This window comes from Scomber japonicus, chromosome 3 (genome assembly GCF_027409825.1).
Source record: "Scomber japonicus isolate fScoJap1 chromosome 3, fScoJap1.pri, whole genome shotgun sequence".
NCBI lineage: Eukaryota > Metazoa > Chordata > Actinopteri > Scombriformes > Scombridae > Scomber > Scomber japonicus.
In genome coordinates, this window is record NC_070580.1 from 446,900 (window position 1) to 472,740 (window position 25,841).

The following is a 25,841-nucleotide window of genomic DNA, read 5'->3' on the forward strand; positions in this document are numbered from 1 at the left end:
GTCCAGCAGCTGCTGTCAGACTCTCTGTGTCCATGCTGGAAAGACAGAGAGTTCGGTGGAGTTTGGACAGTTACTAGAAGCTAACATTACTGTTTGTCAGTTCTGAATATCTTGTTAATGTCTGAATATAGCACAGTTATCAGCAGACCCTATGTTCACTGCCACAGAAAAACAATAAATGTGTTGTTCATGTAAAGCTATGTGTGAAAGACACACTGAGTCCATTGTTAGCCAGTGTTCTGCTTTTTGTACTTTGTACCTACATGGATAGGGAGGGGTCCAGGAAGAACTCAAGTGTCAAGCACACACATACACGCTCATATTAAGAAAAAAAGCTTGTTATACTATGGGCCTGATTTACTAAAATTGTGTTTGCGTGCATTTTGTGGATGATCTACTAAGAATAACTGTGCAAATGAAAACATGTGCAGACAGCAGTATTTAAATGAGGGTTTTATGTCTTAATGGAGAGCAAAATTAAATGTGATCAGGTTCTAGTGGAAGAGGTTAACTAATATATTGAGAAAAACCCACATGTGGGAGAGTATTAGTGACAAAGTCAATGCTGTTAGTAAAACCAAAAATATTCCACTCCAAAATTATAACACAGGTGGAAAAACTCCGTCCTGTGTGTATTCTGTCATTGTGCCTCTGTCTCCTCGTCTCCATAGTAACAGCCGGTTAATACCTGTCCTTCAAAGGTATTATTTATAGATGCAGTTAGCATCAGAAAAATTACCTCCAGGTTTGTTAAATCACAATGTGTGTGCTAAATAAGATATTAGCATTTTCTCCTCCCTGTATTTTACACACTGGAGTTGAAACGCCTCATATTACATTCATTACGGTAAATGTACTAAATGGACAGTGTGTATTATCTTACACAGTTGAAAGACACAAACCTCAGTGCGCCGCGTTAGTAGATCAGCTTGCACATTCTCATGCAAGTGATGTCAAGTTTGCAAGTTTTTACACACGCAGACCTTTAATAAATCAGGCTTTATGTGTATTGTTGGAAAAATCAAATGTACTATTTATACTATGTACAAACATGAATGCAGGGGGGGGGGGGTGTTACTGGTATCTGCATAATATCATAACAATTCTATGTTCTGAGTATATAGTGATTATGCACAAGTCCAAGCATACTCAAAGATAGTAGTAGTATTGATTGAGTGCAGTGTTGATGTGTATAAAACTAACAGCTGCAATAACCATGGCACATTTTAGAAAAATATAATGAAATGTAATGGAAATGAAAAATAAAATCATATCCTAACAATAGCCTGTCTCCTTATATAAGCATTTCATTTATGGTAGATAAGTACACATTTCCCCTACGATCAGGCTGATATGGCTCACAATATTCCATAGCTGATGGATGGATCCAGACAGAAAGAAAAGCTTTCACATAGTCACATGTATGAGGACTTATAAATGAAAATAGCATATGTTAAAATGATAACTCATTCAGGATTGCAAAGCAGAATCACAAATGCAGAGTAACAGCCACAACATCTCCAACAACACCTCCCATTATCCCTTCCCCCACGTCTCCTTTCACTGCTGTATTACTACAGACAGCAGTGGATTTCTCAGCTTACAACTCATTAACACTGAGTGCTTACTCCAGAAATGGCAATTGTCCATCACAAGAGAAGAACAGGGAGGGGAAAAGCTTCCATTTTGTGCCACTGTCTGACATGGAAAGTGTTTTTTAGATTATATTAGGAAACATACTGAAGGACCAGAAAATAGAAACAGCAAGACAAGTCCTGCAATAAATACTACTTACTTACTTAAAATGTCAAGTTTTTCTTATTGATGTGTTCAATGGTCTGCTCTGAAACTGGGCTGCTATATATGTTGTTGTTTCTAATATTATTATTATTATTTATAATATGGTGTTTCTAATATTTTGTCCACTTCATTTAAATATATGGGTTGGGAAAATGTTAGAAACGCCTTTTGATTAAATGCAATGTATAATGCAATCATTAGCCACAGAGTTAATTTTATGATGATTTCATGAGAATACAAATCAGAAACAGAAACCTTGAACTGTGGATGTATTTGAAAACAGAGTTTGAACCGTAGAATTGTGAAGTGGTTGGAGTTGATGAACTAATATTATTCATTTTTCCCATAGACAATGTTATATGACTTATAGTTTCAGCACTTCTACAACTTGGATCAGTGTGAAACTATCATAAGTACAAAATATGAATAAATATGTTAGAAAATATCTGGTTATTTGATCAAATGTCGCTGAGCTAAAGATTCAGAAAACTGAATTTTCAATCTGTAGATTGAATCACCAGCTGTGCCCTGCTTCTCCATAGCAATGGTGGCCAAGGATCATGGGTACTGTAGTCTTCTTAGCTGACAGCTATGCCAAAATGATAGATAAAACTTGATTTCTTAGAAATTGCTTTGAAATAATTTAAACTGGTGATAATATAAATGTATAAGATCATAACGTTATGGTCTCTATGTTCAGTAACATTATAAAACTATTTGAAATAGGAATATAGAACATATTTACAGGGACTGACCCCCACTGAGCCACAGATGTGCATTATTATTTATGACACATCACCTGTGGTGGCCACACACTGATTAGCAGCCCGTGGTTATACAAACATCCTGCATGCAGGGTGTTTGTAATCTTGGGTTATCTTTATTGGAACACGTTTCGGAGCAGTTCTTATCTGGAATGATAGTCTCTCTGCTCAGAGAACCTTAATCACAATGTAAACTTCCATTTTCCTAGTCAAGACTGTCTGTCCACCGTACATATTCCATACTGTACATCAGGGGTGGATTGGCCATTGGGAGTACCGGGATTTTTCCCGGTGGGCCAATCAATAATGGGCCGATAGCTGCCCGTTTTTAATTTTTTATTTGTTCATTTAGCCCTATGATACAGAGGCACAGGAGTCCCGCCCACGCATGTTCTAGTCCCCCCCCCCCCCCCCCCCCCGGTCGTCGTGCAATCACCTTTAATGACTAGCTGTCCTGATGAGAGAGTGAGTAAGAGAAACAACAACACACCAGCACACGAAAAACAAAGCGAGAATTACAAAATGGAGAACGCGGGTAAAAAACGAAAAGGCGGAGCTGAAAAACGGAGAAAAGAAAAACTCTCGCGACCAACGCTGCTAGGAGCAAAAAACTGTCAGAAATGTTTGTTGCTGCGGCCAATGTAGCTAGAGCTAGCAGCAGTGGTTCCTCTCAGCAGCAGGTGTGTCAGAGTGAGGCTCCCGCTGCCATGGTGGTGCAGCAGCAGGTTGAGGAAGACTCTCCACCATGTGGAAGTGGTGATACAGTCTTCAGCAGGTGTGATCCTGCCAGCATGGTGTGGATAAACACTCATTAAATGTTCAGAACGGTTATTTAACTGTCTATGAACTTTACCTAACATAATAAATAGCAAACTCTGCATAGTGTGGTGTGTTACCACTCGTCGATTTAATATAATAAATACCACTTTAATTTTGCAATCCTTTCCATCGGGTTGTGTGCGTTACTTTCCCTTTTCCCTTATGAGCTGGGTTCGTAACAAAATATCCCTGTGTTTACCCTTTACATTAATCTATCCCTCGCTCCTTGAGTTGAATCTGAGTCAATTAAGTGTTGTTCTTACTGGGTTACAGTAGCTCAGCTTCTCCAATACTGACTTGGTGGGACATCAAGGCCCATTCGACATGAGGTTCACCAGATCCAGCTCCTACTGCCCCAACCAGGTGGAATTGGGGTGCTGGGCAGTAAATGGGGTTGTGTCTGTAGCCAGGGAGGACATTACCAACCCTTTCCTGACAGCCACACCCAGGGTATGATGTGATTGAAACTGTATCTCCATTTGGTCTTTCCAAACCACTACTCTTGGCTGCTTCGCCTCTCTCTGTGCTCCCTAACTCTAGCTAGCAGGATAAAACAATTCATGCAGGAGGCTGGGTCCTGGCTGGCAATGTGTGCATGGTACAACTGCCACAACCTCTGATGAGGTCAGATTTCACAGGAGACAATGGCTATGCAAGCAGACTGGCAAAGCTGATGCCCCAAGCTGCCATGGTTTTATCAACCTGTGTAGGAAAGACAATGCAGTGATTTAGAGGAAGGCCAATAGACCAGCTCTCTTACTCACTAGGTAAATAGACAACACTGATGTCACAACACGCACTAAACTCAAATGCTCTCAAGATGCAGATGTCTAACTGATGACTGTGGAAATCAATGTTAACTTGAGAGGTCACACATGCATGGTGGTTATATGCCCACAGTCTCCCAGGGAGGTCAGTCCCTGTACATATGGAATAAATATTGTTATACATGCAAAAAGTAACTCTTGTACTGCTGCACATCGCCATTTTTTGATTGTAAAGTTGTCAAAAAAGTCGACATCAGTACAGGTTAATAGCAACACCTGTATTAAGTTATTGGCTATATAGACATCTATATTCTCAAACAGTCTCTCCTGGATGTCATTCATGGTGTTGCATTCAGGTGTAAACACAAAAAGTGACAGAAACAGTTGTTAACGAAAGCAAAAAAAAAAAAAAAGAGAGCTACATAGAGAACTTCAGACCCTGCTTACTTTCTCACCTGGCCAATCATGGTGTGAAGTGGGTGTAAATGTTGTGAAGTGGTCCGGCCATCTGATCATCACCTCTGATGTAATATACTGGTGCCTTTAGTGTGCACATACTGTGAGAAAGCTTCCTTCAGCCAATGTTGGAATGAAAAAGTGAAGCGAATAGAGAAGATAAAAGGAGCTCTGACAGTGAGCACTTTCTGCAGTGATGGACTGAGTTCTGACAAACGACTGGCTGAGTACCTGCAGGCCAGCCTCCAGCTGCCAACGACTGGACACCTTTATTAACACATCAATCTGCTTTACCAGCCCAGCTCTCTGCCTTGTTATTAGCATCGCACTATGCATATATTAATAACTCATGTACTATCCAACAGTGCCATTGATGCAATACCTGGCACTTTAATAGTGGATCCTCTATGTTTAGAAGCCTCTCTTATTGTTCTTCCCCCATGCTCAGACTGTTTATCTACATTCAGTTTAACACACAACCTGACAAGCCTCCACACACATCTGATTGCTCTCCATCTGAGATGTATTGGGTTTCTTTTGCATTTTCATTTATGGTTTCTTTAGGAAACAGTTGCTTAAAGCCATATTTTTCTTATACATGTCCTTTATGCAACCCCTCAGTCCAGCCTCTGTCTGACAGAGGCTATTTTAGCGTCTATCTTTTTACAAATCTACTTCCCAATAAGCCCACTCTGATCTGATTTGCCAGCATCATGAAGCTGCCCCTCGGCAGGGTTGTGGTGGATCTCAAAGCTACATAAACACACAACAGTAGTTGGATTTTACTTCATTTTCTCCTTCTTTCCTTGAAATGTTAACTTCTGAAATACACCCGTACATGTTCATGCTGGAATCTGATCTGAATTACATGACTGGACAATATAAGCAACACATGGAAAAACTTTAGCAAAAACCTTAGCAACCAAGACGATGAAGAAGATTGAATAGATGGTCATTTGTAGGCATGTGCAACAACCTAATGCACAAGGAGAAAATATATGGCAATGTTATCTTCCCAAAAAAAAGCAGATTGAAGCTTTTAACTTGCAATGAGAATTTATACAAAGGTTAACCTCGAGTTTTGGAACTTTGACCATATTTAACATTCAGTATACATTCAAGTATACTAATAACAGCACTATAGTCAAGGCAGGTGGTACTCTTTATGTCACATCACAAGTATATTGTGGTCAGGAGACACTGCTAGTTACAGCTAATGTATGTTGAGATATCTTTTCACAAAATACTGTCATGCCAGATGTTCGCTTAGGTCACTGTAATCATTCCTCCTTTCCAAATCCAACTACACTCACAGAAAATGGGGAACACAATCCACGTTATGTGTAATAATCCTATCTAAAATGCAGCCAAAGCTTTAACAGTCTGAGTTTAATAAGTGGAGTGTGTATCATTGTGCTGGTAGTTGCGTGTAGGTTAATAACTGGTGTTGGAATGGAAACATGAGAAAAAACACCAGTTGGTCCTGTGACTAAGGTTTTCACTTCCTTACTTCTTGCAGCAGAGTGGCAGCCCAGCTTCAATGAACTGGTTCTGCTTCCACCAATGGAAATGTAATCAGTGATACAAACATTTAAATGACATTCACCTGACACACCAAAAAGAAGGAAAGACGGAGATAAAAGGTGTTTTTTTTTGGGCACTTTAGGAAAAGTCAGCAAATTTCAAGAAAAAAACATTTGGGGTGTTTTTACAGCTGTCACATGTCAAAAACTGGTCAAATTTGACCTGAACCGTATCAAGGGTTAATCAGTTCAAACCAACCAGTTAGTATTAGTCCAGAAAAGTATTTTCACTTTTGTGGTCATCAACAACATAAAAACAAGCTGATCAGAGTGTCGATCAAAAAATGACCATAAAAATGGCAGCAAGTGAATGAGAGTGACACAGCCTCATGGGTCATTATAAGTGGACTTAATGAAATAAGTCTTAAATTGAACCTGCCCCCAGCCACCACTATCACAGCTTCTAATATATCCACTGACAGTGATGTCACCTGGATGGATATGTCAGCCACCACTGATTGGTCAGGGCAAACTAACAACCCCTCACCCATGGAAAATGAAGGTAAAATAAATGACGATTCAGCTTGACTGGTGGAGTAATTTGGAGTAATGGTTTAACAGCTTCCTTGATCTGCTCCACATATATAAAGGACACGCCTGAAGTGATATTTTCAAAAGAGGAAAGATGAACAGATACGTCCCACAATCCAAACTGTGAGTTTCCCATCATATGTTAAAAACACTAGAGTTGAGGACTGACCTGGCAGGCATTATAGAGGAGCTGATGTTCAAACTTCTTGATTCCCAGGATCTGCTGAAACATCTCATAGAGCTGGTCTTTGCTGAGGATGAGCTCGGAGGCGGCGCTAGCTGTCATCCTCTGTTGATGTTTCCTGGGGTCTTCTTCACCACGGTAGATGGTGTCAAACTTGGCAATCCACGAGCTCAGCACCGTCTCTTTGCTCAGGCCGTCAATCTCAGGTAGGCTGCGCACCCGCTTCTCTATGTGCTTCTTAAAAACCTCCCGAGAGTCGCTGGCTGAGCAGCCGCCGCTCTGCACCATCCGAGACACACGGTCACTTCTCAGGAAGACCTGCAGTCAACACAGTGATTGGTAGAGCAGTTTTATTTTTGTATACTGTTGTAATCTCTCAGAGGTGGGTGAGGACTGTATTGGTGGTGCATTACATGTATTTTTACATGTAATGTACTTTTTATTGCCCTCTTAGTCCTATTTGTTCTTTTCCTTTACTTTGCCTTTTCCTTTTCAGTACATCCGGTGTATGACTCACATCAATGCAACATGCAGTGTCCTATTTTGACTTTTTGAAAACTACTTTTGTGTCTGTGTGCATGATTCCTTGATTTTTTTTTTTACAGTGTATACCTCAAATAATGGTATTTCGTGTCTAATTGTAAATTCTAAACTGTACACCAAAGAGAATAAACCTTTTCATGACCAGGCAGGGTCTTTGGGAATCATCCCATCCACTCTCTCAGTCAAACAGATACCCCAAAATCAGAACCAATAAAGCCAAAAACTCATTCGTTCCCATGGTTATAACCCAATTAAACAAGTAGAGGTAGTGTCTTTTTTACTTCTTTTATTATTTCTTTCTTTCTTTGAAGAATATGGTCATGACACCAGAATAAAACCGACTTTGAGATTTGACTTTTCCTCATTCACAAAAACAGTAGTTCATTTCAGTAAACATGGCTGTCCCAGTTTCAGAAGAACAACACTCTTTGAGAAACAGATGAGGATACACTCATAAATAGACCTTTGATCCACTGGTCTGAAAGTTTGATTGCACTTCAACGATATAATTACCAAAAAGTGACAGTTTTGCCAGCACCACTGAATGTACTGATCTTGTTATTCTGGTCTGCCAAAAAATGTGCTGGGCCCCAGTTAACCCCATTTCTCCTCTCTATGCAGTACCAGTTTTCTATGCTAGTGGTAATCTGATTAAACACAGGAATATGCTACATACTGTACCAAACTGTTTAGCATTACTGTTTAGTTAAGTATTATGTGTGTGTCTTATTCCTCCATTGCTCCATTGTTGTCCACAATCTATTAAAACACATCAGTGAGCCACACTGTTGCACTAGGTGACATGTTCCTTCATCACCATGAACACACACACTGCAGTTTATTTGGACTCAAACACACACCGTCCTGCTGCCAGAAACACTCACTAGAGCAGACAATGTAGATGTTGAACAGCTCAGTCTTTTTAAAATAAAGGTCTTCATTAGGAACAGATGGGTTTGGGGTAGCGTAGACAGCGTTATAGTAAAGTATTGAGATAAGACAGATAAAAGAATTGCTTTTCATGGGATTTGTTGACATTTAGAAAGGTATGGAATAAAGCCAGTCTTATCTTTTAATTAAAGCAGTATTCTCCTGACAGCTCCTCTACACAGTGACTTCTTGATTTAAGAGGAAAAAAAAGTTGAATTTGAATCATAAACATTTTAGAGTTGAGTGAAAGCTGACTTATATTTGATAGACTGGATACAAGCGATTACATTGTGATTGATAGGTGGTAAATTATCACCATCCATTGCCAACACTGCCAAGCTTTTACTAACCTTTGTTTTTCTCTATCTTTCTATTTCTCTCTCTCTCTCTCTCTCTCTCTCTCTCTCTCTCTCTCTCTCTCTCTCTCTCTCTCTCTCTCTCTCTCTCTTCTCTGTCTGCCTCCCTCTGTTTCAGCCTGAAGCTAAAGCTGGACTGAGAGCTTTAGGTTTTAATTGAATTGGATAACCTGTGCCACCAGCTTCATCTGTTAAATATCACACTGTTCTCATTTGGCTTGCTTGTTGCTGCCACATGAACTGATAAGGAAGTGCCAGTCAAATGTGTCAGCAGCACTGACTAAACCTTGTTTTGCTAAACTCCCCCGAATCCCCAAATGTCCTCCTTTGCAACACTTTTACTTGGATAAGCTTTTATGAACATAATGCACACTGCAACCGTGGTGATTAGTGTTAAAAGACTGAGCCTGAGCCTATTTATCTTGTTTACAACCTTTTCTACGTGGCTATACTATATTAAGTGATGCAAATACCTACAACTCAGATTTTAGCACATTTTAACATATTTTGACATATTTGACAGGTTTACAGTGCATGTGTATGGGAAACTGCTCATCAACCAGTTCAGTTCATATTTCATATAGTTTTAATTATTGGTTATTATAGAAGTTGGGCTACAAAGCAATGCCATTCATTTGCATGTGAGTTGTACTATGCATGTTTTAGAACAGTTTTAATGTGTTTGATTTTAAATTATTTGAACTTTTTTGCTTGTATGTTCACAGGTTTTCAATACAGGCCAGCAAACATCTGTATATGAATGGATATACTGATGTTTGCTGTTCCAGGGATGGAAGAATCATGATATTTTGAGTCTCATGTCAAAAAATGATCATATTAATAGATTTCGTCACACTTACTGCTATTCTTTCTGGTTTATTAGGGATAATATAAGTCATATAGGTTTGGGATTACAGTTCCAGAAAGGAATGTCACTATGGTGTCAGTGTCTTTATCCAAAATCACTCCTGTATGATAGAAACTGAGCAGTTAGTAGTCTATAGTCAGCAGCAAATCAAGATATTATCACATACTAACTAATCATTATCATTTTGCTCCAACATCACCATCACAGCATCATCGTCAATTGTCGCATAATGGTAATTTTAACATCCACAAAATGTGAAGCATTGCATTGTGGGATTGATAGCAGAAAGTAATATTTATGCCATGGGAATCTACTTTTTTGTTCCGTTGTGGATTTTTTGAGGATACTATATAGGTCTGGGGATCGTTTGATTGAAGATGCATTCATGTCTGTGTGTGGAGTTGACACAGTGTGTTGATGATGTAAACAGTGTTGCAACAAGTTGATTTTCTGTGGGAGGAAATAAAGAAACATAATCATGATTATTCTGCCCTCCCTAGATGTAACTGGATGCTAGATTGGCAGATAGTGAACAATCTTCTCAGTGAAAACCCAAGCCGATGTATAGTTGAGGCTGTTTATTCACACATGAGCAAGCTGTAAAACTGAACATACAGAAAAAATGTAGCTGTTACTGTCACATAAATCAAATATACTAACAGCATGATATCTTATGAAACAGAAACCAAAATAACAGAAAACTGCAAGAAAATCAAAAGAATATACTTACAAGCATATATTTTCCAAGGCTTTGTTAAAAGAAATGGAGATTCAGCATGCTCTCTCATCTGCTGTCTAGCAAACTGAACTAACTACAGCAAGCTCAAAAGACCAAACTTAATCTAAAAAACAATACTCAAAAACACCACTAGGTGGCTGTCATCTCCACAAGCTGTGGGCAGCACACTCCCCACCTGGTATAATGATTTATACCACTACACAGTCTCTTTGCTGAGGAGTAATACAATTTCTGAGACAGGTCTTGTGTACACTTTGGGGGTGCCGTGTTTGATGACCTTCACCTCCACTTTCCGGACTTTGTTGTCCTGACTAGGTAGAACCTTAACAATAAGTCCAGTAGGCCATTTGTTTCTCTTGACCTGTGCATCTTTTAACAACACAACATCCCCTACTTTCAAGTTAGGTCTGTCCATTTGCCATTTTCTCCTAGGTTGGAGAGTAACAAGATACTCTTGTCTCCATCGCCTCCAAAACATATTAGCAAGGCTCTGGACTTGCTTCCATTGTTTGCCGTGGAGGTCTTTAGGATCAAATTCTCCAGGGGATTCAGGCACTGGTTCCATCTTTTGTGTCAGTAACATAGCTGGTGTAAGTACCGCAGGCATCTCAGGGTCAGCAGACAAAGGGACCAATGGTCGTGCATTTGATTGCCATAACTTCCGCCATGAGAGTGGTGAGAACCTCGTGTGAGAGGCGAGTAGAGTCCACCTTAAGAAGCATGGCATCAAGGATGCGGCGGGACACCCCTATCATCCTCTCCCACATTCCTCCCATATGTGAAGAGTGTGGAGAATTGAAGGTCCAGGTACAGCCATGATTTTGAAGGTGAGCCTTCAACTCTGGGTCTTCTGTGTTGAACTGCAGTTCTGCGCATGCGCCGATGAAATTTGTACCACGATCTGATCGAAGTAGTCTGACAGGCCCTCTGATAGCAATAAAATGCCTGAGTGCATTAATGAAGCTTGATGTTGTCATGGATTCGATAACTTCAATGTGCACGGCCCTTGTGCTCAAGCATGTGAACAGTACAGCCCAGCGCTTGCTCCCTGATTGGCCTCCTCTAGTCCTGCGAGAAATAATCGACCACGGCCCTAAAACATCCAAACTGACATTAGTGAATGGAGGAGCCGATGAGAGTCTATCTGCAGGTAGGTCTGACATTCTCTGTTCTTCCACTCTTCCTCTCAACCTTTTGCAGGTGATGCACTTCATTGTCACACTTGAAAGAAGTCTCTTCCCTCCTGTGATCCAGAGCCCAGCTGACCGAACAGCGCCTTCGGTGAAATGACGCCCCTGGTGAGCAACCTGTTCATGGTAATGTCTTACCAACAAGATAGCAATATGGTGGTTCTTTGGAATGATGATGGGATGTCTCTCTTCCCAAGACAAGTCTGCTGCTGCGATGTGGCCTCCGATTCGCATCAAACCATCCTCACCTAGGATGGGGCTCAGCTTTTGGAGTGTGCTGTGTTTTGAGACTCATTCACTCTTGTGGAGACACTCAAGTTCTTCTCTGAAGACTTCCTGCTGCACACAATTGATGATTTGTATCTTGGCTTGTGTGTGTTCTTTGGTCTCACAGCTATCACTTCATACAGCTCTGGTTCTGGCTGACAACTTGCAGAATGAGTCTGGCTAGCGCTCGTGTTAGCGACTTCCAGCTGGAGAATCGATCAAACCTGTAGGTTTGCAGTAGCTTTGGTGATAAAAGCAGTAACCTGTGGACGGATCTTTGAATCAGCATCTGGATCCAGGAGGTCAAAGGTCTCAGACTGGGAAATATCTTCTCTTTCAGCCCTCAAGAGGAAATCTGGGCCTGAAATCCAGTTAGTATGTTTGAGGTGTGCTGCAGCTATTTGTCGAGTTCCATGATCGACTGGATTGTCCTCAGTCCTGACGTGATGCCACTGTTTGGGGAGAGTAGACTTTCTGATGCGTGTCACTCTGTTTGCTACATAGACATAGAATCTTCTTGTAGAGTTGTGAATGTAGCCCAACACAATCTTGCTGACTGTGTAGAATTTCACAGTGTGGATTTCAATGTCTATTTCATCTGTTATCAGGTCTGCCATCTCAACTGCCAAAACAGCTGCACACAGCTCCAGGCATAGAATTGTGTGAGCTGGTCGTGGAGCCAACCTGGACTTTCCCATGACAAAACCGACATGGCTATGTCCCTCAACATCAACCGTTCTCAGATAGGCTACAGCGGCTATAGCCATTGTTGAAGCATCTGAAAAAATGTTGAGTTCTCTGTGTTGGGTGGAGATAAGCGAAACAGGAACATAGGGTCTTTGGATGTGCAACTGCTCTAGTTCCATCAGTGAATCTTTCCATTGTCTCCACTGTGCTTTCTTCTCTTCTGGCAGAGGAATGTCCCACTCCCATTGCTCAGTGGAGAGTTCCCTCACCAGGGCCTTGCCTTGCATAGTGATTGGAGCTACGAACCCCAGGGGGTCGTACAGGCTATTTACAGTGGACAAGAGACCTCTCCTCGTGAATGGCTTCTCCTCTTGAGACACGCAGAATGTAAAGCTATCCGTCTCAAGATTCCAGCTCAGTCCCAGACTCCTCTGCATAGGCAGGGGATCTACTCCAAGATCTAGGTCTTTGAAGTTTTTTGCACGGTCTTCAAGAGGAAATGCCTCCATGACAGTGCTGCTATTAGATGCTATTTTATGCAGCTTAATGTTTGATTCAGCTAGCATTTCCCTGGATCTCTCGAGGATGTCAATGGCTTCTTTGTTGCTGGAGAATGAGGTGAGTCCGTCATGTACATAAAAAGTTTCGCATGACGAACTGTTTGGCATTTGCGCCATAATCCTTCTCTCCCTCCAAAGCTGTCCGCCGTAAGCAGTATATGGCAACTGCAGGGGACGGACTGTTGCCAAACACATGTACCGTCATTCGGTACTCTGTCACTGGATTGTCAAGGTTGTTTTCGTCATGCCACAAGAACAAGGAAATGAACAAGGACGCTGGAGTCAAACACGACCCTTATCTGACCCAGTTTCTGAGGATGGTAAACACCAAATATGGGTAGGTACCAACGCTCCTGTTCATTCATCAATGGTGGAGCTGGTTCAGCTTGATCCACATCAAATATTGCCTGCATGAAGTTGGTGAAGTGCTGCCTCATATCCGGCTTCCTCTCCAGAGTACCATGCAGGGACAAAAGGCATTTTGTGCCTTGCTGTCGGTTGTTTGGTAGGTGACACCGAGGAGAACGAAAGGGCAAGGGAGCCACCCAGCTATTTGAATCATCCTTGTAGACTTCTCTGTCTAGAGTCTGAAGAAAAACCTCATCCTCAATAGACAAGGCTGGCTGATCGTCTTGATGTGTTCTTTGAAACACTCTGATGCCAATTTCATCCATTTCTTCCATCTGGTTGGATATCTCCATTGTACTCTGAAGACCATGATGAGGTGTCGAGCTGTCAAACCTCTCTTTGACTTGAAAGACACTAGTGCATGGACTAAGGATGGATGCTCGTCCATTCTGAAGAACATTGGTTCTGGACACTGATGTTAGATGGCTTATGTGCTCCTCCCAAGCACACTTCGCCGACAATGACCCACCCGAGGTCAAGACGTTGGGCATAGGGCGCATTATGCGGCCCATTACACTGTTCCCAAACTTTATGTTCTTGCAGGTTGTCTCTTCCAAGGAGGAGGAGAATGGGAACATCTGGGTCAACTGCTGGGATTTTGTCTACCACTGGCTTGAGATGCGGGTAATGATGCGCAATCTCGGGGGAGGGAATTTCTGACCTGTCGTCAGGCATCATGTCGCACTCGATAAGTGTTGCGAGAGGCAGTTGTATTTTGCCATCCATTGACTCCACAACAAAGTTGCTAGCACGTCGCCCTGTCGTTTCTGTGACTCCTGCACATGTCTACAGTGTATATGGTTCTGCACCTACTCTAATATCAAAGAGGTCAAAGAAGTCTGCTTTTGCTAGAGAGCGATTACTTTGCTTGTCAAGAACAGCATATATCTTGACTGCTTTCTCTCTATGATCGACTGGATAGATTCTGACCAGACATATTTTTGAACATGATCTGGAGCTGGTTGCATCCCCACAGACCTCTGTGCACTTTGATGTCACAGCTGGAGTGTCATCCACTTGTTGCTCCCCACCATGATCTTCGCTGGTATCAGACCTCTTGGTTACTCTTGCGTACTGCGAGGTTACAATGCTTTGCAAGATGATGAGTGGAAGCACAACATCTGTAACAGATCCACTTGTCTTTGAGATAGGCCTTTCTCTCTTCTAAAGGCTTGCTTCTGAAGCCGCGACATTTCCTCAGAGGATGTGGCTTATTGTGGAGTGGACACAGTTTGTCAGGTTCCTCAAACTTCTTCTCTGATAAGAAGCCTTGGCGTTCCACATATTCTGATGAGACTTCAGTCTTCCTGACAGATACCGGCATTCTGTAGTTCTGCTTTGTGGGTTTCTCTGTTTTGAGATTATATGTACCTCCATTTGTTTTGTTTTTTTTAAAGATTTATTCGGCATAGACGCCTTTATTCAACAGTAGACAGACAGGAAACATAGGAGAGAGAGGGGGTGTGACATGCAGCAAAGGACCTCCGGCTGGGATTCAAACCGGGGTCGGCTGCGTATATGGCATGCGCTCTAACCACTCGACCACCTGCGCGCCCTATATGTACCTCCATTTGTAACACAGGCGAAGCTAGGATCATTGTGTGTTTGAGCTTCTTCACATATGAACCTCACAAAGATGGAAAATGGTGGGTATGAGACATTATGTTCTTTCTTGAACGTTGAGCCTGTAGTAACCCATCGTTCTTGAAGACTGAATGGAAGTTTTGTTAAAATGGGACTAACACCATGTGCTGTGTCAAGATGTGACAAGCCTGTTAGGTATCCATTCATCTTTGCTGCCTCCAACTCCAACAAAGGGTCCCCCAACTCTCTAAGTTTTTTATTGTCTCTGCTCGAGATCCGTGGGAAGTCTTCAACCTTTTTCAACAGTGCATGCTCTATAATCTCAGGGGCTCCAAAACAATCTTCCAGTCTCTGCCATACCATGTTAAGAGCTACGGTTGCATTATGGATGTAGGCTGCCCTTATCCTCTTCGCTTGCTCAGCTGATGTTGGACCCAGCCATTTTGAGAGCAGGTCGAGTTCTTCCCTAGGCGTCAAATTTAGGTCTCTGGTTGAGCTGAGAAAAGACGCCTTCCACATCCAGTAATTTTCTGGGCAATCATCACGCTTCAATAAACCAGAGCTGACCATCTCGCGTCGTATCAGGTACTTTGCTAGGTCGGATGTGCCAGGAGGATCATGTGGACCTGGATTATGCATGGAGAAATTTGGCTGGAGATGATGGATCTCACCTCTCCTTGAGTTTCTGGCTTCACATGTCTCATCTCTAAAACTTCTGAACTCTCTCTTGGGGCTTGCCGCACGACTGTGTTGTGGTGACACCTTTCCTGCAGCCTGAGTCTGTGTCCAGGATTGGGAAGGTGAATCTCTGAAGCCATAGTTTAAGTCATCACTCCGCTGGCGTACCCCAGGTCCTGCACTTCGTCTAGCTGCTTCACCGTCGTCCATAGTTAGCTGGCGCATTGATGAAGAGGTAGGTTCCAGTGGGGTTGCGTTGTGGAGTGTTGACTATGGTTTACCTCAGATTGTTGCTGCAGCGGTGCGTTGGAGTGAATTTAATGATGCTATTTTTGTGTCTAGCCGACCTTGTGGAGGTTCTCTGCCTCCCTCGTGGACAGGTGCCTCCCAAGCCTGAGCCTCAGCTAGTGCAATAGCAGCTGCTTTTTGGGATCGTAGAACATGCAAATCTGCCTGTAGCTCGGCCTTCTTCTTAAGCTGTTCCGCTTTCTTTCTTGTAGCCTCCACTTCTTGCTCACATTCCATAATTGCTTGTTGTTTTAATAGATCTGCTTCCTTTTGTGCATAGGATAACTGGACCCGTGCAGCCTCTGCTTTTGCACGTGCTCTAACAGCAGCCGTGCTGGAGGAGGAGGACTGGCTTGAATGTGTAGTACCAGAAACTCTTGACCTGGTCTCCAAAGACTCATCTATGGCATTTTCCTCTTTAGGAGCCTCCATGATGGAAGAATATTCAGATGTGTTGAGTACTGGTATTACTGCTGAGCCAGTGATATGCTAGTGATCCTCTCTTTACTGGAAAGCCCGCTGTGACGTTTGCTTTTTTACTATTCTGCCCTCCCTAGATGTAACTGGATGCTAGATGCGCAGATAGTGAACAATCTTCTCAGTGAAAACCCAAGCCGATGTATAGTTGAGGCTGTTTATTCACACATGAGCAAGCTGTAAAACTGAACATACAGAAAAAATGTAGCTGTTACTGTCACATAAATCAAATATACTAACAGCATGATATCTTATGAAACAGAAACCAAAATAACAGAAAACTGCAAGAAAACCAAAAGAATATACTTACAAGCATATATTTTCCAAAGCTTTGTTAAAAGAAATGGAGATTCAGCATGCTCTCTCATCTGCTGTCTAGCAAACTGAACTAACTATGGCAAGCTCAAAAGACCAAACTTAATCTAAAAAACAATACTCAAAAACACCACTAGGTGGCTGTCATCGCTACAAGTTGTGGGCAGCACAATGATAACAGTGAAATATTCTGTATATATCTGCATCATATTATCTGTGTGAATGTGGAGAAGAGGAGTTTAATTTTTTGGATATTAAAATGAACCGCTGTTTTAACTGAGACAACGATCTGACCACACTCCATTAGTAGCTACTCCAGTAGCTCTTCTCAGGCTTATCACAACATCTTCATCAGCAGACAGAGTTTATACAATTTCATGTCTCCAGAAAAAGCTACTAAATGCTTTGTGGTGAACTTGTTTTCTCAACTGCTGTTTACAAGCCAATATGTGGGTCAATGGTGTTTGTTTTTGTGTCTATGTGGTTTATGGCAAAAACGTCTAAGTGGTGTAACCAGAAAAACTGTGTACCAAATAATTCAACTTGCTTAAAAACAGTAAATTCTCAATAAAACACCAGATCAACTAGTTTGGCATGATCTTACATTATAACTTTATATATTAAATAAAGCTAATGGAATACAATTGTTCTAAATATTACATTTCATCTGGAGAATCATGGAGATTAGGAAACATTTACATGTTTTAAATGAAGTCATTATTAGTATAAGTCCACTTAAATACACTGTAGGTGATCAAATATTTAATATTTACCATTCCTTTGTGGTTACACCATTTGACATTTTCAGGAGCATTCAGTCTTACTTTTGGTAAAAAAATGGTGCAAATGTCATTTCAAATGATAAAACCAACAAAAATACTAAATGTACATTTTAACAAACCTGATGCTGCTTTTAAAACTATTTCTAAGATAATTTTGAATTGCTCATTTAACCAACCCTTATTTGTCACTGAGCCATGAATGTAAGAAGTCCTTTAAGTCCTTTAACAGAGGAATAATTCAAGAATGACTGTTAAAAAAATACGATATGATCAAAATCTCCAGTACAGATACCAAAATCCAAGTCAAAACTGAACTTATTTTAAGAGACTTTTAAGGAACAAAAGTGCAAATTACAGCTTGATTGTCTTCATTTTTCTTTTTTGCAGAATATACAACATGCTATTTGCATATGCACTTGGAGATTAATGAACATGCAGTGGCTGCAAAACTCCCACAAAGCAAAAGACCCTCTCTTGAGTCACTGTTTGGTTTGTCCGCTCTGGGCTACTGTAGAAAAATGGTGGTGCAACATGGCAAACTGTGGAAGGGGACCCACTCCCTATGTAGATATACAGGGCCCATTCTGAGGTAACAAAAAACACAACAGTTCTTATTTTCATTATTCACTCATTAAAACATAATTCTGAATACTGTATCCCATTTCTGCCAAGTCACAAAATTCTACACACTGCACCTTTAACACAATACGTATTTTCCTTTACCAAGCATAATTATTGTGTGTCCACAGTAATACAGCAGCAGAACTATGGTCCTGGCCTTTGTCTTGTTATTATTGGCTTCTTGTAGTACCAGCGATCCAACAAGTGAAGCTTGTTCTGCTCACTGTGAGTCACTTTTAGTAGTCACAGCAGTAAGGATCTTGCCTCTTCTTTCTACGCATTTTATTTCCTTATTCTATTCTGGGTGGATCAAGCCCACTGAATCTTGGCCATTTGGGAGCACATTATTAAGACTGCCCTCAGGAGCTCAGCGCATGCTCTGCATCATTTATCAGAGCAAGACAAGTTATCTCCGCTGAGGTTTGCGATACTTTTCACCCCATTATTAGTTTCCCCCCGCTTGGACAGATTCATTTTAAATAAGAGAAGGCTCAGTGAGGGAAAGTGAACGGCTTGCAAAAGTTAGAATAGACTGTTTCAGAGCAGAGGTCAGTTCCAGCTACAAAAGGCAGCATCAGTGGCTTGGAAAACTAAACAGTATTTAATTAATATGTAATGAATATGCAAGCAATTTAAATGATTCCTATGGGAGAGTAAGTGAGAATATATGATGGTCTATTGAGCATACTGGTAGTAGAGTGAATAACCTGTCTAGAAGAGGATTCAGACTCCCAGACTCACCTCATAGTAGCTCTGGACAGCGTTGATGAACGCCTCATCTGCCACAATCTGAGTTTCTCCATTAAGGAACTGCTGGAAACGTTCTTTGACTGTCTGCAGGTGCTGCTTACTGATCTGAGAAAGAAGACAGGACATATTGTAGTTAATGCAAATGACAGCATATATTTTAAAAGTCTCAATCCTGCTTTCAAATTAAAAGAAAACAACATGCTTTTATTAGCTATCAATCAATCAATCAATCAAACTTTATTTATGCAGCACCTTTCATACAGGCTAGTGTAGTTCAAAGTGCTTTACAGTTGATTGACAAGCTGATAATAAGATAGAACAAGTGACAACATAAAGAAAAGGGAAAGAAATGATGTGAGAACAAAAACAAAGAACTAATTAAAAGACAAAAACTGACACCAATACATGCAAGAGAAAATACGGATGATAAATAAATAAGAAAAAGAAAAATAAGAAATAATAAGACAAAATGTTTATTGAAAGTTAGTTAGAGTAAAACACTAAGTTAAAAGAGACTAAAAAGACAAAATAAAAGTAAAATGAAATAAAAGAGATGAAGTTTGATAAAAACTGGACTAAAACTAGATTTAAAAAGAGATTAACCCTTACATACTGTTCATATTCTACACCCCCAACTTTGACCCTGTCTGAGAATCTCCTCATAAAAAGTGTCTATACCAAATGTTGAAGCACAGATGTGTTTAGAAAGCATCAATAGTTGATCTGACTGATCAATAAATGTGATTAAACCTTGATTCATGTTTCAGAGAGCAGAGAGAGTGTATTTTTGAGCTTTTACACCACTAAACATCTACTATCACACAATATCATGTCCTATTTGACCTCAGACATGAAAATATAACATAGCAATAATGATGTAAATGTATTTAATGTAAAGGTAAAATGAGCAGAACTTTCTGGAAGTGTGGGGTTTATTGTAGAACCATTAGAGCCATCAGTCTTCACTGCTACATCATAAAAAGAAATCTTATTACAACTATGAACTATTCATTTCACTAAAACACAAGGCAATAGATACAGAGATCATCTGACCCAGAACAGCCTCAATGGACAAACATGTGGAGCATCTAAAGTAAAAGACATGTAGGTGTTTTTACAGCTGTTACTGTAAGGGTTAAAAGACTAAAGAAACATGAATCAAATCGATAAGAGAATAAAACGTATAGAATGATAATAAAAAAATAGGGTTAAATAAAGTCAAACTAAATATTAAAACATCAAAACAAATACAATAAAATAGAATAAAAAGACTATAAAGAATTCTTAATCAAAAGCGTGTCAAACTAATACTAACACTGTAGCACTTTGAGTTGTGTTTGCAATTACATAAATGTTGTTCTTATTTCTCTTTCTTTCATATACAGTAAATATATATTTATACTTCATGCAAACTTCAAAAAAGTATCCATTCCACTGGAGGTATGTCTGCTTGTGTAGACATGAAACAGTTTGCAATGGTTTAAAGTAACTGTGTGCATCCAAATATAATGCAAAAATAATGCTTACTAAACATGAGAGACATATGGAAGATTTACAAGATATTTAGAAAACCACAGATGAGTAAATCAACTATTAGCTATGTAGTGGTGCTATTAGCTATCTAGTGATGCTATTAGCTATGTAGTGATGCTACTACCTATGTAGTGATGCTACTAGCTATGTAGTGATGCTACTACCTATGTAGTGATGCTACTAGCTATGTAGTGATGCTACTACCTATGTAGTGATGCTACTAGCTATGTAGTGATGCTACTAGCTATGTAGTGATGCTATTAGCTATGTAGTGATGCTACTACCTATGTAGTGATGCTACTACCTATGTAGTGATGCTACTAGCTATGTAGTGATGCTACTAGCTATGTAGTGATGCTATTAGCTATGTAGTGATGCTACTACCTATGTAGTGATGCTACTAGCTATGTAGTGATGCTACTACCTATGTAGTGATGCTATTAGCTATGTAGTGATGCTATTAGCTATCTAGTGATGCTATTAGCTATCTAGTGATGCTACTACCTATGTAGTGATGCTACTAGCTATGTAGTGATGCTATTAGCTATGTAGTGATGCTATTAGCTATCTAGTGATGCTACTACCTATGTAGTGGTGCTATTAGCTATCTAGTGATACTATTAGCTATGTAGTGATGCTATTAGCTATGTAGTGATGCTATTAGCTATCTAGTGATACTATTAGCTATCTAGTGATATGGTGAGAGGCTGCAGGTTTTAATGAGGAGGTGAATAGCTTTGCAAAGATAGAATATTTCATCCTCTGGTTTATATCACATGTACATGTTCTACTGAGTCATCGTCCTTCAACAGACACAATAGAACATTACAATGAAATGACCAATAAGAGGCTGCCTCCTTGCCAGGAGACTCCACACCCACTGGCCAGCTCCCATTCGCAGCCGTGGTAACTGTTACCATGGCCACTGTAGCAGAGGAAGCAGTATGAGATTACAGCTTCCTTAATGGGGGTCAAAGTTCACATTTCAGATGAATGAAAAAGGAGAGCCAGCTGTGTGCTGCTGTTAATCCATCATACATCAGTCTATGAAATATGACTAAAGATGAGGTCAGATGGAAAGGGTTAGGGTTGGCTTTTTCCCAGCTTTGTCAGAGGGGAGGCCTACAGTCTCAGACTTTGAGAAACTCTGCAGTAGACGAATAGACTGTGAGTCAGTCTGTTGTCTCACTAGGTTTGACTTTCTACTGATGATCTCAGTTGCAGATCCATCACAGCTGACCTCAGGTTCTTGCAAGAACTTTAATTTTTTAAAGCTGCAAAGGAAGGATTTTGTTGGCATAGGTGTAGGTGCACACCATGAAACCATGATGTTCATTATTAAAGTCTTCAATCTTGTCTGTCTCCTTTTATAACAGATAGTCTAATCATTTAAAAACCTAATGAATTTTTAAAAACTGCATTAAGATTTACTGAGATGAAGTTAAAAAAAGGTAGTAAATTGAGTTTTTTTTTTCTTTTCTATTTAAATCAAACCATTGTTTCTAGTTAAAAAATAAACTCCATTGGTGAAGATCAGGGAAAAGACATCATCACTAATGTTGCATTATGACTCTTTATACTCTCATTCATCCTCTCCAATCACTTCCATTATATCAATATGTACATCTGGTATTACTTCTAGGAGACACTCAGATGTTGCTTGTAGGGAAATATTAATACAGGTCATTTTAACTGTTTGAACAAATGATGAATAATGTTGTTTTAGGAGAGTCTTGATTTTTTTAATTGCAATATACAAGGTCGGGAAATTTAAGCAACACCTGCATGAGCAAGCTTGGAGCCTCAGTACTGGAGGAGTAGTAGAGCAGAAATGTGTTCACATATTGGTTGACAGCTGTGAGCTTCCACCCCTGACTTTGGCCTTCTCTGATTGGTTAGAAGGGCGAGACACACTGTACTGTACTGTACTGTACTGCTGTCAGTTTACTGAGAGTGTTATAAAAGAGAGAAAAGATTAAAAAAAATCAGAAGCATTCTCTTTCTGCTTTGCTGCACTACTGTACATTGATTTTTATCTAGAAACTGCTGGGATCATATCCAAAATCTATGTGCTTTACAAATGATTTCAGCTATTTTTGTGATTTGGGGGCTGTAATTAATTTCACACTGCTGCTGTGGTAAACATCAGCTATCTCCATCTAATCACATATGTTTGTGCATGAGGGAGACTCTATAGATTCCTATGCTCTCAAAGGATGCAAAGAGATGCAACAAATACAATGGTTAACTGTTATTTTATTTGTTAAAACATTCAACTGTAATATAAAAAATATGTTTCACTGGAATGAGGATTTTAATACAGAAACAACATTAGGTTATTATGCAGTTGGTTAAAGTTACATTAGTTTAACCTTCTGCCAAATATCAACAAATATCATAGTAACTTTCTCTACAGGTGGCTGATAGAAAGTAGAAACTCATTAGATGTAAGGTTTCAACAAGCATGTTGGCCTGCTGATATGACTGTGTTTGTTAGCACTTGTTCTGCCAATGTGTGAGAAAGTTCATAGTAACCACCTGTGTCATTGTACTGTGGACTTTAAATGGGTTTTTCAGGAGAATGCTTCTTGTTGAGTTCATGTGTTCCCTGGTAGCTGCCTAACAATGACCATATCTGTCCAATGTAAGACAGGATTTGGTGAACCTCCAACAGAACATATTACTTCACATCAGTCATTAAATCAACACTTCCTGTCTTCTTCTGCTGTAATATAAAAACATCAGATCAGACTCAGTACTGGCAGATAGTCAATATTAAAGGACTCAGACCTAATCTTATCTTTGAACAATGGCTGAAAGGACCATGTGTAATGACTCTGCAGTTCCCATCAGCTTTATGAATTGTTATAATATTTTCAGCCCACATGCAGCGTTACTGTTTTGGTTTTCTGTCTCCTCTCTCATTTACATATTTCCAGAGAAACAACACTAAGCTACATACGCAGCAGCAAACAAGGAAACCTTTACGAATATAAAACCTCCATGGATCAAAACACAGACGTCTCTTTTGCAATGGTGGTCTAAAGGGAAAATGCTTTTTTGGCCATAGGGGGATTTTTCAATGCAATACCACAAGTGACCACTAGGAGAAATCAGCTCAGTGGTGGCGCCCTGTCTAACATTCATAGGCTAGAAGCAATATTCCAAAAGAATTTTGCTCTACTAGATGATACACATGTTTATTAATAATCATTCATAACAGATTTAATGCCACCTAGTTAGCTCTGGCTAGCAGCTACGCTAGACAAATTTCAACCTTTAAAAATGACAACTTCCTGTTTAAATCCTTGTTGTAGCACAAACGTTTTCTTGGTTGTATTGTGCCTGATATTGTGCTAATTTTTCTTCTTCTTCATTTGAAACAGAAATTCATGTAAAGCAACATGTTTGATATAATTGTTAAAAATGTGTATACATAAAAAATCTAAATCTTAATGTTAAATCTAAATATTAAATCTAAACCTAAATCTTAAATCTATATTTAAATATTAAATCTAAATCTTAATGTTAAATCTAAACATCAAATGTAAATCTAAATATTAAATCTAAATTAAAGGTTAAATCGCTTATTCATTTTTTATGTATACACATTATATCTAACATGTTGCTTTATATGAATTTCTGTTTCAAATTAAAGAAAAATTAGCTAAATATTCAAAATATATCAGCTATAAATCTGTACAATCTGCACCTCATATTTGGGCAGATAGTTATCAAGCAATCAGTTGATATACAACTCATAACTAAATGGATGTCATACAGTATCTATGTCTTCTATGTCTTGTATACAGTACACAGTATCAACAGTACACTGACACACATGATATCATGTAGAGAACATTGTGTTTTCACTAGAAGCTCTTTCCCCTCAGGACAAGCACTCTGGGGCTCTACACAATTTTTTCTGAAAATATCGTTCCACTCCAGTTGTGCATGTTAAGAGGCATCTGTTAGAATGTAACGCACTGATAGCACTGCCACTCCAGGGAGAGGATGACAGAGAGAAAAAAAGGTGGGAGAGAATAAAGAAGGGCAGAGAAGAAGGAGGAAAGACAGGAATAATGCTGGAAAAATCAGGGAAACCGTAACTTTCCTTGTGTCATATGGTTTACTCTCATTCTCTAAGCTGCTACATTTCTAAAAAGAAATACCAACATGTCAACACAGGATGGCTGTTTTTAAGGACAACATTTCCCAGAAGCCCAGGACCCCAGTACATTTAACATTAGCAACTTGACAGATGGAGGCCAGGGCAGGGGTGCAGCGGTGCTTATCCACAGGTACACAGTGTATACCCCTTCCCGCCACACACACTGTATACCTACCTAAACATAGAGATACAGACTGCAGGCAAACTCGTTACAGTCATTTATGTCATCTTCTTCAACAAGTAAGAACTGTCTGACAGCCATGATATTGATCAAGTGATTTTAAAAAAGCATTTTAACTTTAACTCATAGTCATTTAATATATGAAAGGTTAGCTATGTTAGCTTTTAATCATCATCTCATTCCTCTTCTCCTCATTCAGGAAATGTGGGAAAATCTGAAACTCCAATTTGCTACGCAGAGAGAGAAGCAGACAGACACAGGCAGACAGAAAGACAGACAGACAGACAGACAGACAGACATAGACAGACAGACAGACAGACAGACAGAAACAGACAAACAGACAGGCAGACAGAAAGACAGACAGACAGACAGACAGACATAGACAGACAGACAGACAGAAACAGACAGAGACAGACATAGACAGACAGACAGAAACAGACAGACAGACAGAAACAGACAGAGACAGACATAGACAGACAGACAGAAACAGACACACAGAAACAGACAGAGACAGACAGACAGACAGAAACATACAGACAGATAGATAGATAGACAGACAGACAGAAACATACAGACAGACAGACAGACAGATAGATAGACAGACAGAAACAGACAGAAACAGACACACAGACAGAAATGGACAGAGACAGACAGACAGAAACAGACAGACAGACAGACAGACAGATAGACAGACAGAAACAGACACACAGACAGACACACAGACAGACAGACAGAAACAGACAGACAGACAGATAGATAGACAGACAGACAGACAGACAGACAGGCAGACGGACAGACAGACAGGCAGCATTAGTGTGTCAGAGGAGTGTCTGGGTGTCTGGTGTGAGTGCAGGACGACCAGTCACTACATCTTCCATCTGAGGCCTAGAGAGCTGAGATAACCCTGCTGTGTGTGTGTGTGTGTGTGTGTGTGTGTGTGTGTGTGTGTGTGTGTGTGTGTGTGTGTGCGCGTGTGTGTGTGTGTGTGCGCCACTCAGTGGGTGCTATC

At 40.1% G+C, this 25,841-nt stretch overlaps 1 protein-coding gene across 4 annotated transcripts in view; it reads right to left on the minus strand.

Annotated features, from left to right (window-relative positions):
• Positions 1–25,841, minus strand: part of cadpsa (Ca2+-dependent activator protein for secretion a) — a 205,896-nt gene that overhangs the window by 147,356 nt on the left and 32,699 nt on the right. For all 4 annotated transcript variants that reach the window (XM_053316689.1, XM_053316687.1, XM_053316688.1 and 1 more), the window contains exons 2-3: positions 18,939–19,052; positions 6,890–7,222 (exon numbers count right to left, since the gene is read on the minus strand). In XM_053316689.1, coding sequence (XP_053172664.1) covers positions 6,890–7,222; positions 18,939–19,052 — 447 coding nt within the window. The remainder of the gene's footprint in view (positions 1–6,889; positions 7,223–18,938; positions 19,053–25,841) is intronic.